Source organism: Bombina bombina, chromosome 4 (assembly GCF_027579735.1).
Source record: "Bombina bombina isolate aBomBom1 chromosome 4, aBomBom1.pri, whole genome shotgun sequence".
Classification (NCBI taxonomy): domain Eukaryota; kingdom Metazoa; phylum Chordata; class Amphibia; order Anura; family Bombinatoridae; genus Bombina; species Bombina bombina.
In genome coordinates this window covers 273,157,665-273,174,542 of record NC_069502.1, presented here as the reverse complement: position 1 = coordinate 273,174,542, position 16,878 = coordinate 273,157,665, and the positions used below count along the sequence as shown (strand labels likewise).

The 16,878-nt window shown below is 37.1% G+C and overlaps 1 protein-coding gene across 1 annotated transcript; it reads right to left on the bottom strand.

Moving 5' to 3' along the window:
• Window positions 1–14,481: 14,481 nt before the first annotated feature.
• On the bottom strand, window positions 14,482–15,529 carry LOC128655345 (stromal cell-derived factor 2-like protein 1). The gene has a single exon (XM_053708994.1). It carries the CDS (start codon window positions 15,490–15,492, stop codon window positions 15,112–15,114), a length of 381 nt encoding a protein of 126 aa, XP_053564969.1. The 5' UTR covers window positions 15,493–15,529; the 3' UTR covers window positions 14,482–15,111.
• Window positions 15,530–16,878: the final 1,349 nt, after the last annotated feature.

Genomic DNA, 16,878 nt, shown 5'->3' with positions numbered 1-16,878 from the left:
CCTCATTAGATAATTCAACAGCTAAAGAAGCAAATGAAAATGTAATATGCTCCATTGACTTTTGTTCCTACACAATTCAAAATTGTGAAAAATGATAGTACTTAATAAAGTAAAATTGGACACACTCATTTTTCATTGCTTATGTTTCTTAATAATCATAATTAATAAAACTGGGATGACTATCTTTTCCATGCACTGAGGAACTGCATAATTATTATTAATGGTTTTAGAAGATTTGTGCATAACTTTTTTCATGGCAATGACAGCCTTTTGGAATAAAACCAGCACAATTAAATAACCTATGTTTTTATTGTAAGTGGAATGATTCTATTCAGGTCTAAGTTGAGGAAAGCCAGAGATTCTCACTTTGGGGCAGTGTCTTTGATGCAATAAACCTCTCATGCTTTGAAAGCTAGCAGCACACCATCCTTATGAGGCAGCTTCATGTTAGCTTCACACTGAAAGTAATATGCTTGTAGAGGACTATGTACAGTCTGTTCTGATACACATACAAATCCCAGTATGATGATATTTACCTTCCATTCAAGGGTATAACTACATCTCACTAGGCCCAGGAAAAAGTCTGTTCAACAATGCTTTTTCTTGCTGTTTGCAATAAGCAGAAGAGGAACCAGCAGCCACATAGAATAAGGAGAAGCTGTTTCTCTGTGGTTGTTACACCCTCACTCATCTTTTCTACCTGGCTAGTAGGTACTATTTATGATGGTGGGTTTTTCTGCACAGCAACACTATGGTGGCCATCTTGGAAACTCTGTCATCAAATTGTAAGGGCAAATCCATGCACTTTCCTTAAACTGGAAAGTTTAACTGGCCAGAAATGATGCCTCTGGAGCCCTGGTCTCTCCATACCCCTGTGACAACTAGAGATGTGGGCCCAGTCTCAACTGAGACCTCTTAGACCCCTGTGGTTACTCGTCTGCTTCCATCTTATTGTAGTTTTGTATATAGCAGATGCCCCCGCAATGGATGAAGACTTTTTGCCGCCTGCGATGGATGAAGACTTCTCGCCGCCTGGATGAAGATGGATGTCCGGACTTCAGGAACTGTGAGTAGATTTCCTGAGGTTAGTGTTAGTTTTTTTTTTAGTTTTTTTGCGTAAGTTTTATTTTAGATTAGGGTTTTGAAGGGCAGTAAAAGAGCTGAATGCCCATTTAATGGCAATGCCCATACAAATGCCTATTTAGGGGCAATGGGTAGTTTAAGATTTTGTAGACTTTTTATTTTATTTTGGGGGGTTGGTTGGGTGGGGTTTTACTTTTAGGGGGGACTTTGTAAATTTGTAAGGTAAAAGAGCTGTTTAACTTAGGGCAGTGCCCTGCAAAAGGCCATTTTAAGGGCAATTGGTAGTTTATTGTTAGGTTAGCAGGTGTTTTTATTTTTTTTGGGGGGGGGGTTGTTTTTATAGGGCTATTAGATTAGGTGTAATTTTTATTATTTTGGATAATTTCATTTTTTTTGTTGTAATCTTAGAGTTATGAGTTTTGTGAAACATTTTTGTTCGCAAACTCCATAACTCCTGGTCTAAGATTGCGGAATGGATCACGGCGGTATGGGCTGTAACGCAAGCATTTTAGCCAAACCGCGCAACCTGTAATACAGCACTATAGGAAAATCCTGCACTCAAACGTCATTTTTTGAGTGTGGAATGGATAATTGAGTAAAGGCTAAAATGCTTGCAATATAGCTATATATATATATGCGCAATGGCCAATTTTTCAGCAGTATAGCCGTACCTCACCATAATGAAAAACTTGTAATTTTGCCGTTAGTTTGCAAAACCATTTACATGTTAGTTTTTGTTTATGTATTAGTTTGGTAACTTAGGGGGTCAGCTGGTTAGAGGTTGGTAGATACTGTACTTTGCTATGGGGTTGCGGCTGTTTAGGTTTTAATAGTGTAGAGGGTACTTTGTGATGTGCTGGTTTAGGGGTTAATAGTGTAGAGGGGTACTTTGCGATGTGGGTGTGAGGCAGTTTAGGGGTTAATAGTGTATCTGGGTACAGTTTAGGGGTTAAAAGTTTAGCCGGCATTTTGCGTTGTGGGGTTTGGAGTTAACCATCCTGATCTGATACAATTGGGATTATTGACAGCCCCTGCTAGCAGCTGATTGGCCCACAGTGAGCAGGGGGTGGCATTGCATAAGACTTTTTGGTTAAATGCTTGTGCAATGATAAATGGGGACAGCGTATGCTACAGCAAACCATGTCCGCTCGACATTTGATAAATAGAGCCCAGAGGCTCAAGTGAGTAAAACTGTATTTTATTACATCCAGTATTGTACTGCATCTGTCTTCTCATCCAGAAATGTAGAGAAGTATGATGCAGAGCTTATTTTTAACATTCCTTAAATCCTGTTAGACACCTTGCAGACCTGATGGATTTGGCAGTGCAAAATTATATATAGTGATTGGAAAATGATAAACTATTCAGAACATACTTGACATGCATGGGGCTATGGCTGTATATTCTGCTATATTTGGTCACTGAACTCTAATAGTTGACATTTTGAATTTAAAACTTGAATTTAAAAAATAAAAAGGAAATATGTTAAATTCCATAGTGAGATCAACACTGTCTGAAGAATGGTAGACAACAAAAAGGAAAACCTCACATCAGAAACTTTAAAGAACTGTTATTTTTTTTTAATTTACCATAGATGGCAATTCATGTATGAGAGGGCAGTATTTTCTTTAACATTATTTAGAGCCTTGCGAGTGAGTGATCTTGTGACTTCATATCACAATTCAGTTATCCAATAATTCAATTTTAATCTTAAACCCAATAAAGATCAACAAGATTGTAATGAGGGAGATGGTTTCCTGTCTCAAGGGTACATCAGGGTTGGCAGTCTTCCCCCTTTTTCCTATATATCTCTCATGTTCCAGCATTAGCATCTAAGGGTTTGGATTGTTGGCCACTCATATTTTCATTTGACAGAGGTCCAGGCATTATATAGTTATAGAGAATGTCTAGTACTCATGTACAGTATTTTCAGAATTATGTGCAAGCTGTAGGGTCACTGCATTGACCCCAACCATGCAAACAAACCTGAATCTCAGTCTCACCATCCATTAGAGACATGATTAAGGATTGTTTCTGGAAACATTGTTTGGTGCTTTTGATCCATGTTAACTAAATAAATATAGTTTTTGGCATTTATAATTGTATGGTGTCATTTTAGTTTATTTTCAGAGCTTCAGCTATTTTCATTGCCATGGTTTTACAGTTTGCTATCAGACATGAAAATGGTCAGGAGGCTTGGGTAAAATGTACTGAAAAAAAGTACTCTGTCTTTCTTACTAAGGAAGGCATGGTGTAAATGGAATAAACTGGAAGTTCCGGTGCTTCATCTTGGTGGCAATAATGTTGGTGACCATTCAGTTTAATTTCTATTATAAAGTCATGGTTGTCTTTATACTCAATGGCCAGACCTTAGGATACTTTGGTCTAGAATTAGTTTGCACTTGCACTGTCATCATCTTTTCTCCACTAAGATCATGCCAAGGAACAGGAAAAGGTGGTATAGAAAGGCATAACATATAGTGTTCATTTTATTTTGTATGCCAACAATACTTCTAGTTATTTGATTTTGTACTGCCTGATATATTTATCAGATACATGATTGCATTTATTCCTTAGTATGAAGTACAATACTTAAAGGGACACTGAACCCAATTTGTTTTTATTCAGATAGAACATGCAATTTTAAGCAACTTTCTAATTTACTCTTATTATCAATTTTCTTCGTTCTCTTGCTATCTTTATTTGAAAAAGAAGGCATCTAATATAAGGAGCCAGACAATTTTTGGTTCAGTACCATGGACAGCACTTGTTTATTGGTGGGTGAATTTATCCACCAATCAGCAAGAACAACCCAGGTTGTTCACCAAAAATGGGCATGCATCTAAACTTACATTCTTGCATTTCAAATAAAGATACCAAGAGAATAAATAAAATATAATAGATAATTATTGATAATAGGAGTAAATTAGAAAGTTGCTTAAAATTGCATGCTCTATCTGTATCACGAAAGAAAAAATTTGGGTTCAGTGTCCCTTTAACTGTATCAGGCGATTGCCCAGAGTCTAGAGGCAGTGACAGCTGTGCCATTATCACGGGATATTGCCAATTCTACCCATGAGGTTGTTCCAGGAGGTGCCTGCTTATTCTCCTGTGTGGCAGACTGAAGACCGCCTTAGGGTTTAAACTAATTCATTAATTTGAATATATTCTGTTTTTTTCACAGTTCTTTATATTCAAGCTATCTTTGTAATTTATGTTTGCAGTCTTACGGATATATCACAAGTAGCATGCTAATATTTTTGCTGCTTGAGTGGTAACTATGCTCATTGCCGGATTATCACAGGTATTACAAGTTAAAAGTAAAAAGTTAGTGAGTGAGCAAAAGACTCAGTTGGCTTGAGAGAGAGAGAGAGAGAGAGAGAGAGAGAGAGAGAGAGAGAGAGAGAGAGAGAGAGAGAGAGAGGAAGGAAGGGGAGAACAGGACAAAGGAGACTTTTGGAGTAGTATGTCATATACACAAAAAAACGAATGTGCATAATAATAAATGCCCACTCACGTGATTTAACCTCACTTGTATGATGTATCTTCTAAGCATGTATCAAAAAACAATCACCGTCACAGCCTGAAGATATCCATGTCCCACATCACTTCCTTGTAGCTAGTTACAGTCGTGAATCTCTTACGGTATTCAGGGGGAGGTAGTTGGAATAGAAGGCCAAAAAATGGAATGTATACAGATAAAAGTTTTGTTTATTGATATAAAAACTATGGCACACAAGTCCAAAGTTAAAAACAATATCACAATGAAAGACAAACAAATAATAAATGTATTAAGAAGCAGTTGCTTATAAGTGCTTAAAACCCGTCTGCTAAAAGTGTGAACAGCTTCACAAAAAGCTGGGGCGTAGCCTGACGTATTACAAGACGCTATTGATCGCTTCATCAGAGGTAGGGTACACCCCCACATAGTCTCTTATTTATACGCGCACACTGGGATGGATATTTTCTACTAAGGCATTTTTGAAAATTGCATGTCCCCACTAAGACAAAGTTACCATCACCTATACTTATTAAAGAACATATTTGTTCTTCTTTATATAGTTTATATTTTAAAAGCACATAATTATGCTGTGACTCTTTTCATTATGACAAAATCTAATTAGAACCAGACCATGGACTCTATTTAACAAGCTCCGAATGGAGCTTGATGGCCCCTGTTTCTGGCGAGTCTTCAGACTCACAAAGACCGCTGCTCCATAACCTGTCCGCCTGCTCTGACACCCCCCTGCTGGCGGCCTATTGGCCGCGAGTCTGCAGGGGGCGGCATTGCACCAGCAGCTCTTGTGAGCTGCTGGTGCAATGCTGAATACGGCGAGTGTATTGCTCTCCGTATTCAGCGAGGTCTGTCGGACCTGATCCGCACTGTCGGATCAGGTCCGACAGACCTTGATAACTTGGGGCCCATAGCACAAATAGGAATGTATCTCATCCCACATGAATATTTTCAAATGTATACATAGATACAATTATTTGAAAATGTGTTCAGAATATTATTGTGCCACATTAAACCATTATGGAACATTTCCCTGAATGTGAGAGGAGATGTTCCATATACATAAATAATATACTGCACACATAGATCGCAATCATTCTGTGGGACAAAGTATTTTAAGTGAAGGGTTATGGTTCAAGTTAGAGAAAAGCAGCAAGATCAATATCTCTATTTAGACCAGATACACCTTTGTTTGCTAGTACCAAACCACAGAAATCCCACTTTTATCTTCCCTAGAAATGATATGGTCAAACAAATATATAAACCTCCAAATAAGAGATAAAACAGGGAATACAAGAGGGAAATAAAAGGGAACAAAAACAAGTTCATCACAACAATACTAAGAATAAAAATAAAAACAAGAATAGGAATGGTCACACTCAACAGTATAATACACCTAGAAACCACCGTGCATAAAGTGATGCAGAGAGGGAAGATATAGACACTGTCAACTTAAATATGAGCCGATAGCAACATAGGGAACCACATTTTTTAGAGAGATGCCCCAGAAACAGGTCAAACTATTACACTCATATATACACTTTTTAATGAAAAAAAATATAGTTTTAATATTGATCAAAAGGTTTTAAAAGGGTTAGAATATTATATATATTATTTTTTAACCCTTTGAAAACCTTTTGATCAATATTAAACTTATATATTTTTATTACAAAGTGTATATATAAGTGTAATAGTTTATTTTAATATGTTTTGTGAAACTTTTTTTTAACTCTTACACTTTACTTTAGGTTTCAAGTCACGCTAAATATTCTAGTGCAATTTCGGCTTATCATTTGAGTGCAAGCTAAAACTTTCAACTAGTAATAGGTTGTGACATCCATTAAAAGTATCATTTGCGCTAGAGTGATGTTGGCCACACCAACCCTTCTCTGGTTCACCAGTTCACCAGAAGTGCTTGTGCATCGCCCCCCTGCTGATTCGCTGCTTGCAGGGGGTGTCAATCAACCCGATTGTATAGGATCTGGCGGATTGATGTCCACAGCCTCAGAGCAGGCGGACCAGTTATGGAGCACTGGTCTTTAGAACGCTGCTTTATAACTGCTGTTTCCAGCGAGTCTGAAAGGTCGCGCGGAAACAGGGGCATCAAGCTCCATTCGGAGCTTGATAATTCGACCCCATAGACTCTACAAATGGGATATTTAACTCTTCTTAATTTAACATCTAATAATTTGAAAGCAATAGCTACACTAACACAATAAAGATGATTCAAATTGTGGCTTAGAAATGAAAAATCTAAAATTCAAAGACTAGTGTAGCTTTGAAATATCCGTTTCCAGACATATTTTTGCTGAATAGTATAATATTAATATAAATAATATAATAATAACAAATATTTAAATGAAGTAATTATTTAAAAAATGTTGAGAAAAACCATTAAAACTAAATTAGTTGCATCTCTCTAAATAAACTAAGGTCACATCTTTAGATAGGTTAGCAATTCCATTAGCCAACAACCATCAGTAAGTACACTATAGGTGTTTGTGACTAGACACAAGAGTCTTATGCTTTTCAATCCTTTTCTTTTTGAAAGCTTTGTAATAATGGCTGGTGCAGGAATTATGAGGAAGTGGGTAATAATGGTTTTGAATGCAGAGAGCTAGACATAATAATTAAAGTTCATTTAAAAGGATAGACTTGTTGGCAAATAAATAATCACCTTCAATGAGCTAAACAGGTTAACTAAACAGTTTATCAGACGCCTCCTTGATCTCCATGAGTCTATATTTAAAATGGCCTGAGAAATAACTATTTTGCACATTGGTAAGATGTTATGCGCTTGTCATATTTTTGCAGTAACTATTTAGTGCATACTTTCAGATTTGATTAAGATTCAAAAGTGAGACACAAATATAATGTATTTAACTGGAACATATTAAGTTTGTAAACACAATTTATTTAAAAGAACATTAAACTGCTGTGCACAACTATAAAAGAATAGTAACTTCTCACTATGGGCTAGATTAGAAGTGAGGCGCAAACGGTTCAGCGATCTAAGAGCTGTAGTAAACTGGTTTCCGAAAATAGAAAATGCACAAAACAACAAAAATACATTGCAAAGTACACTTACACTCATAAATAAACTATTAACCCCTAAACCACCGTCCTCTACATTGCAAAGTACCTAAATAAACTATTAACCCCCAAATCACCACCACCCCACATCGCAAACCCTAATTAAAACTATTAATCCCTAAACAGCCAGCCCCCACATTGCAAAGTACATAAATAAACTATTAACCCCTAAACCACCATCCCCCCACATCGCAAACACTAATTAAAATGATTAACCCCTAAACCGCCATCCCCCACATCATAAAGTACATAAATAAACTATTAAACCCCAAAACCACCATCCCCCCCAATCTTAAACACTAATTAAAACTATTAACCCCTAAACCGCCATCCACCCACATCGCAGAGTGCATAAATAAACTATTAACCCCTAAACCACAATCCCCTCACAACACAGTTATAAACTAATATCTAATCTCTCTAACCTAACAACCCCTAACTTAATCAAAATAAAAATACCGCTAAATTTATTTAAAAAAATCCTAACTACCGTAAACAACTTAATTTTAAAATTAAATAAAAATCTAATCTTACCTTTAAAAATAAAATTCTAATGTTACACAAAATAAAAAAAAAACTAACATTACACACAAAAAAAAACTAACATTATAGAAAATTAAAAACCTAACTTTACAAAAAAACAACAAAAAACTAACATTACAAAAAAAACTAACATTACACAAAATAAAAAAAAACTAACATTACACAAAAAAAAAACTTACATTACACAAAATAAAAAAAACTAACATTACACAAAATAAAAAAAAAAGTAATTGCCAAAAATAAAAAAATGTAATCCTATTCTAATACCCCTTAAAAACAGCAACCACAGAATACAAAAAACCCTATTCTAAAAATAAACTACCAAAAAGGCCTTTTGTAGGGCATTGCCCTAAAGCAATCAGCTCTTTAGGAAAAAAAAAAAAAACACTTACCCCTCTATTCAGCTCCTTTGGTGCCCAAAAAAATTAAAACCGTAATCAATTAAAAAAAAAAATCAATAAAAAAAAATACACCCAGAAAAACCTTACACTAACCCCCAAAGTTGGTACTCACCGATGAGTATGGTCGGCGCTCCATCCTTATCTCGGCTGCACTCCATATTCATTGCGGGTTCATCTTCATCGTGGGTCAATCTCCTAACTTCATCTCTTGGCGGCTGTGACAGCAATGGCAGTCCACCTCTTCAGATCAGTGACAGGGAGCTCATCTTCATGCAGTCTCCAGTCTCACACTAAATGGTTAATGCAAAGTACCCATTTTCTACTTGCATTCCTATTGGCTGATTTGAATCTTCAAATTTAAATCAGTCAATAAAATGAAAGGAAAAAACTTTCATTCCATTGGCTGATTTGAATTTGAAGATTCAAATCAGCCAATAGGAATGCAAGGGTACCCCTATATAAAAGGGGACCTTGCATTCACTATTCAGTGTGCGGTTGGAGACCTCATAAAGAGGAGCACCCTGTCAGTGATCTAAAGATGAGGACCGACGTCGCCACCGGATGAAGTTAGAAGATGGACCTAAGATGGAAATGGATGAAGATGAAACTCCGCCAGGATGAAGATGGAGTGCGCCCATCATCATTGGTGAGTACCAACTTTAGGGTTAGTGTTAGTTTTTTTTTAGTTTTTTAGGTGTTTTTTTTTATAGATCAGGGGTTTTATTTTTTTGGCAACAAAAGAGTTGAATGCCCTTTTACGGGCAATACCCATCCAAATGCCCTTTTAAGGGCAATGCCCAATGCCCATCCAAATACCCTTTTGGTTTTTATTAGTTAGGCTTTTTTTATTTTGGGGGGCTGTGGTAGTGGGGGGTTTTAATGTTTGAGGAGTCAGTGGGGTTTTTTCACCAAAAGAGCTGATCGCATTAGGGCAATGCCCTACAAAAGGCCCTTTTAAGGGCAATTGGTAGTTTCTTTGTAAAACAGGGTTTTTTATGTTTTAAAAGGCATTAGAATATGATTAAATGTTTTTATTTTGTGTAATGTTAGTTTTTTTTTATTTTTCTATAATTTTAGTAGCTTCTTGTGTAATGTTAGTTTTTTTTATTTTGTGCAATGTAAGGTGTTAATTTTTAAGGTAAGATTAGGTTTTCATATAATTTTAAAAGGTAAGTTATTTTTCTTTTAAAGATAGGATTTTTTTTAGTAAATTTAGGGTTATTTTAATTTAAGTTAAGTTAGGGGTGTTAGGTTAGAGGGTTTAGATTTTAGTTTATAACTTTGCTGTGGGGGATGGAGGTTTAGGGGTTAATAGCTTATTTAGGTACTTTGCAATGTGGGGAGGGTGGCAGTATAGGGGTTAATAGTTTAAATTAGTGTTTGCTATTTGGGGGTATGGTGGATTAGGGGTTAATAGTTTATTTAGGTACTTTGCGATGTGAAGGGATGGCGGTTTAGGAGTTAATAGTGTGTTTGCAATGTGGGGGGATGGCGAATTTGGGTTTATTAGGCTAGTGGCTTATGGTAGGGTGTTAGTTTTTTCACATTTTTTTCTTTGACTTCTATAAGGAATGTGAAAATGCGAGGACGTTTGCGCAAGTAGGGTGTTCATTTTGTCCACCCACTTTTTTGTCTATTGATTTCTATTGGGGAATACATGCACATGCACACAAAAAAACACAGCTTAGGATTTTTGGACTTTTCGGGTTACCGCTAGCGCAAATTACGTTATTTTGCAACTTGTAATACCAGCAGAACCTGACAAGCGCAAAAAGCTTAACTTTGCTAACGCAAAAAAAATATTTACCACAGCAATTTAGCCCTATGTTATTTAATTTCATTGTGTTCCTGCAGCTCTTTCCAAATCAGTTTTCCTTTTTAATAGCTTAAAGGTTCCAGATACTGAAGCTCCGCCTCTTCATACTGGGCGCTGCCATGTTGGAGCTCAAGTATTCTCCAAGCCTTTGACAGAAGCAGTGCACACTTAAAGATCAGTAATATTGCCCACTTTTCTTTACAGATGTATTATTTATGGATGTATGTATGGAGTTAGTGTGCATAAAACATCATGTGAGCTTTTAATTTCCGCATTTTTTACTAAAACATACACAAGTAGCGCTAAAAAACCAATCAACGTCTTCCAATCAATAATAATTGTAATAAAATATATATAAAATACACAATATACACAATAAATAAATGAAGACAGAATATGTATATATAACCTTTATATATATATAAGTGCTGATATCCTTATTGGAACCCCTTGTAGATCAATCACACATTTAAATTAAAAGCCTCTCTGAAGGTATATACAAATCTGGCACTAGATCAAGATATATAGCACACGTATCTTAGGTATAGATAATAGAATACTGGGTGTATGAAAACATTCAAGAATCATACAATGTAAAAAGGATCCACAGCGTTAAAACTTTAAGCTCCGCCAAACTTATTTAAAACTTGATCATTTGTGGCAATATAAATAAATAGATAAAGTAGGTGCTCTGAAAGTTTGGTTCCCCAGTGTGTAATTGGACACGTGTCACGGTAAGAGGCGTGGTAACAGTTTAAAACCTTCTAGTGAGCAGTTCCATGGTCAGTCCATACTCACTGGTTATTCTTTAGTTTCCTCCGATCTCTCCTTGTGAATGAATTGTATAGTACTTAGACAATAAATGCCTTCTGGACTGTGCTAGGTTTGCTGTCTTACTACGGTTCCTCACTTGGTACGTATAACGCACTTCCAAAACCTCAACAATCCTTCACAATGCTGAACAGTTAAACGAACCTCTGTGTGTGTGGTAAACATAAAGGCTCTGGTGGAGCTGAAACGCGTAGAGGCGTACCCTCTACCCTTTGCATTTAAAGGGACAGTATAAACTCATTTTCATATAACTGCATGTAATAGACACTTCTATAAAGAATAAGATGCACAGATACTGATATAAAAATCCAGTATAAAACGGTTTAAAAACTTACTTAGAAGCGCTCAGTTTAGCTCTGTGAAAAGGTAGCTGGAAAGCCCACTGCAAGTGGGAAATAAGACACTCCCCCCTCCCCCTTCTATTGCATATGAAAAGACCCTTTACACAAACAGGGGCAAGCTGGAGAAGGTAGCTGACGGTATTTACATAAAACTTTGGGGCTTGGTTAGGAGTCTGAAAATCAGAGCAATGTTATTTAAAAATAAGCAAAACTATACATAAAAAAAACTAAAAAAAACTTGATGGGCTATATAAATAGATAATCTACAAAACATTTATGCAAAGAAAAAATGAGTGTATAATGTCCCTTTAAGTAGATAGAAACATGTAAAAGCATATCTATACAATATTCATATTAAATAAAGTGTTATACTGTGTATTTACTGTAAATATTTCCCATTCCAATGTTCTACACTTAGCAGAATATGTTCTAAGTATTTATAAATAGATATTGCTATATATATATATATATACCTAAATATAATTTATATATATATATATATATATATATAAATATAAATATAAATATAAATATATATTGTACCAAAATACCATCATATATATGTAGAAATATGTATTTATCAACAAATAGAACATATACTTCTATGTGAATAACATTGGAATTTGAAACATTCATATATTCATGTTGGGTTAGCACACATGAGAATATGGGATCAGGTTTACGCTCAAGTAGGGTGTTAGGTTTTTTCCATTTTTTTTTCTCCTTTGACTTCTATGGGGGAATAGGTTATCGTGCACGTGATATTCTAAGTTCGGCTTTCAGCACAGGTCGGGCTAGCGCAACCCAACGTGTGCAAAAAGTTTACTTCTAGTGCAAATAGCACTGCACTCATACAGGGAGTGCAGAATTATTAGGCAAATGAGTATTTTGACCACATCATCCTCTTTATGCATGTTGTCTTACTCCAAGCTGTATAGGCTCGAATGCCTACTACCAATTAAGCATATTAGGTGATGTGCATCTCTGTAATGAGAAGGGGTGTGGTCTAATGACATCAACACCCTATATCAGGTGTGCATAATTATTAGGCAACTTCCTTTCCTTTGGCAAAATGGGTCAAAAGAAGGACTTGACAGGCTCAGAAAAGTCAAAAATAGTGAGATATCTTGCAGAGGGATGCAGCACTCTTAAAATTGCAAAGCTTCTGAAGCGTGATCATCGAACAATCAAGCGTTTCATTCAAAATAGTCAACAGGGTCGCAAGAAGCGTGTGGAAAAACCAAGGCGCAAAATAACTGCCCATGAACTGAGAAAAGTCAAGCGTGCAGCTGCCAAGATGCCACTTGCCACCAGTTTGGCCATATTTCAGAGCTGCAACATCACTGGAGTGCCCAAAAGCACAAGGTGTGCAATACTCAGAGACATGGCCAAGGTAAGAAAGGCTGAAAGACGACCACCACTGAACAAGACACACAAGCTGAAACGTCAAGACTGGGCCAAGAAATATCTCAAGACTGATTTTTCTAAGGTTTTATGGACTGATGAAATGAGAGTGAGTCTTGATGGGCCAGATGGATGGGCCCGTGGCTGGATTGGTAAAGGGCAGAGAGCTCCAGTCCGACTCAGACGCCAGCAAGGTGGAGGTGGAGTACTGGTTTGGGCTGGTATCATCAAAGATGAGCTTGTGGGGCCTTTTCGGGTTGAGGATGGAGTCAAGCTCAACTCCCAGTCCTACTGCCAGTTTCTGGAAGACACCTTCTTCAAGCGGTGGTACAGGAAGAAGTCTGCATCCTTCAAGAAAAACATGATTTTCATGCAGGACAATGCTCCATCACACGCGTCCAAGTACTCCACAGCGTGGCTGGCAAGAAAGGGTATAAAAGAAGAAAATCTAATGACATGGCCTCCTTGTTCACCTGATCTGAACCCCATTGAGAACCTGTGGTCCATCATCAAATGTGAGATTTACAAGGAGGGAAAACAGTACACCTCTCTGAACAGTGTCTGGGAGGATGTGGTTGCTGCTGCACGCAATGGCACGTTGATGGTGAACAGATCAAAACACTGACAGAATCCATGGATGGCAGGCTTTTGAGTGTCCTTGCAAAGAAAGGTGGCTATATTGGTCACTGATTTGTTTTTGTTTTGTTTTTGAATGTCAGAAATGTATATTTGTGAATGTTGAGCTGTTATATTGGTTTCACTGGTAAAAATAAATAATTGAAATGGGTATATATTTGTTTTTTGTTAAGTTGCCTAATAATTATGCACAGTAATAGTCACCTGCACACACAGATATCCCCCTAAAATAGCTAAAACTAAAAACAAACTAAAAACTACTTCCAAAACTATTCAGCTTTGATATTAATGAGTTTTTTGGGTTCATTGAGAACATGGTTGTTGTTCAATAATAAAATGAATCCTCAAAAATACAACTTGCCTAATAATTCTGCACTCCCTGTAATATGGCCTTTAATTGGCAAAGTTACTCAACTTAGCCGTCTGACACAGTGACAGACAGTTTTGCTTGGCTAAGTGCGCGCCTCACAGGTTTACTCCCGGCAGCTGACGTCATGTGTGTCAGAGACTGAGACTGGGAGCAAGCTGCTATGGTGGCTCAGCCAAGGAGTAATCACTGTCAATCAGTGTGGGGCAATCACTAGCTAGAATGGGTGGGAGGAACACAGGCAGTTACGAATATTGAGAGTTAAAGGTACATGAAACCCAAAAAAATTCTTTCATGATTCAGATAGAGAATACAATTTTTTTTATTATTTTTTTTTGGGTGAACAAGTGCAAATTTATTGGGAAAACAATCATTGACAATAAACCAGGTATGATTTTAACTTCTTCTACATAATAGATATTCTTGTAACTGCAACCAAAAAATCCACCATACAGCAGTTTATTTTTATTGATAGGAATGTTTAACATATCTTAAATATATAGTCCATATGGTAACAGCGCAGAATTGAGTTTTCAGTGGAGATGACGCAGAAGCTCAAGTTATATTGTTTTATCTTTTATCCCTCTCTCCAGAGATCATAACCATTTACATAAGATATCCTGAAATCCAGTTTACATACTCCTCTCTCTCTCCTAGGTAATTCTAGGATTACTGGAAGATGGGCATTAGAAAAGCACAAAAGGGACACTCCAGAAAGCAGAGTACCTGTCATACAGACCAAATATGCAGTTCAACAAAGGAGGAAGATTTATTAGGGATTTGGGGACTTCCACCTTTCCTTACAGCTCGTCATGCTTTCCTGATCCTGGCTGCAAACTGGGCTTGATGAACACACCTTCCATCACTTTCCAGTAGTTATGAGCATTGGGGCTGGTAATGCCATGGACCTCTCGCTGCCCCCGAATCGGGTGGCTGTACTGTTCTCCTGTAATAGTCAAGTAGACACTTGTGCCAATATGTTTGAAGCGCACAGCATCATCACGTTCCCACAGTGTGTCACTACATTGCACAGTCCAAGCATCCAATTCATCTCCTTCTCCATTATCTCCAAAGGCACTTACTTAATGGTTGTTAGAGAGTGGAGAGGAGAAATGATGAGTGTGCAGGTTCTTCCCAGTGTTCACATGTGTTAGGCGGACTGCTTGACCACACTTGATAGGTTCCCCACGCTGACATGCGCCATCAATCTTGCCTCGTATCGTCCAGTAACTGTTGGCATAATCAGAAGACTCAACACCTGTCACAGACTGTTGACCACTTCCTGATCCGTACTTGACATCATGCGAGTGTAGCTGCATGTTGTGCCGGGTGTTCAGCAGTTTCACAACAGGCCCACATGTCACGAATTCTGCATCCTCACTGTGGTTCCCATGTACCCAGCAGCAAAGAGTGAGCAGAAGCAGCCACGGCCCAAAGCGAAACCATCTGTCCACTCGCAACATCACGTTCCCAGCACCTTAGCCACCTGCAGATACTTCCTTCAACATCATTCGACAGCCAGTGAACAGCAGCCAGCGGGCTACCAGGCGGAGCCGAGCTCTCGACCAATCACATTCAGAGAATACAATTTTAAACAACTTTCTAATTTACTTCTATTATCTAATCTGTTTCATTCTCTTGGTATCATTTGTTGAAGGAGCAGCAATGCACTACTAATTTCTAACTGAACACATGGGTAAGCCAATCACATTCAATATATATATGCAGCCACCAATCAACAACTATAACCTAGTTTCTCTGCTGCTTATGAACTTGCCTAGATAAACCTTTCAGCAAATGATAACAAGAGAAGGAAGCAAATTAAATAATAGAAGTAAATTGGAAAATTGTTTAAAATTGTATTCTCTATCTGAATGATGAAATAATTTTTTTGGGTTTCATGTCCCTTTAAGAACTCTGTTATAAAAAATTGACATTTAAATGTCCATTTTTTTTTTTAAACAGATTTTACCCGACAGCAAACCAAAATACCAGACTTTCTGGGCAAATATCACCAAGCTCCTAATCTCCTCCCTTACTCTCAAGCACTTAAGTGGCAAAGAAGAATAACTTTATAGTTACAAGCAAGCAAGGGTTAAATTAATAACCCTATAGCATCTGTATAGCAGGACACTACAAAGAACCATAATTTATATAGATGTTACACAACCTGAAATTAGACAGATATTACCACAGTATATTTAACCTGCTAACTGCTGTGTTGGGGCTGCTGGAATGGAAAACAATACATGTAGATGTACTGATGAGTTGTTTGTTATGTTTTACTTGTGCTTAAACACCATTGAAAGTTTCCCAAGCAGGTAACATTTTATAGATAGAAGGGAGCTTACCTTTTCGTTGTATGTCTCCTATCTGAATACAATTACACATGTTCCAAATTGTGCCATACTTTCCAGATGCCTTTCTTCCACAAACATTGCATTTGAGTTTAACCACCCTGGTATTACACATTTCATGACTCTCCCTTACCTGACTACACATTGCTAACAGTATAACAGATGAGCAATGAGTACAGATAAGCAAGACTAGTGAAAATGTATTTCATGATTCAGACAGAAAATACAATTTTAAACAACTTTCCAATTTACTTCTATTATTCAATGTGCTTCCTTCTATTGTTATCATTTGTTGAAAGGTTTATCTAGGCAAGTTCATGAGCAGCAGAGAAACTAGGTTCTAGCTGTTGATTGGTGGCTGCATATATATATTGATTGTTATTGGCTTACCCATGTGTTCAGTTAGAAACTAGTAGTGCATTGCTGCTCCTTCAACAAATGATACCAAGAGAATGAAACAGATTAGATAATAGAAGTAAATTAGAAAGTTGT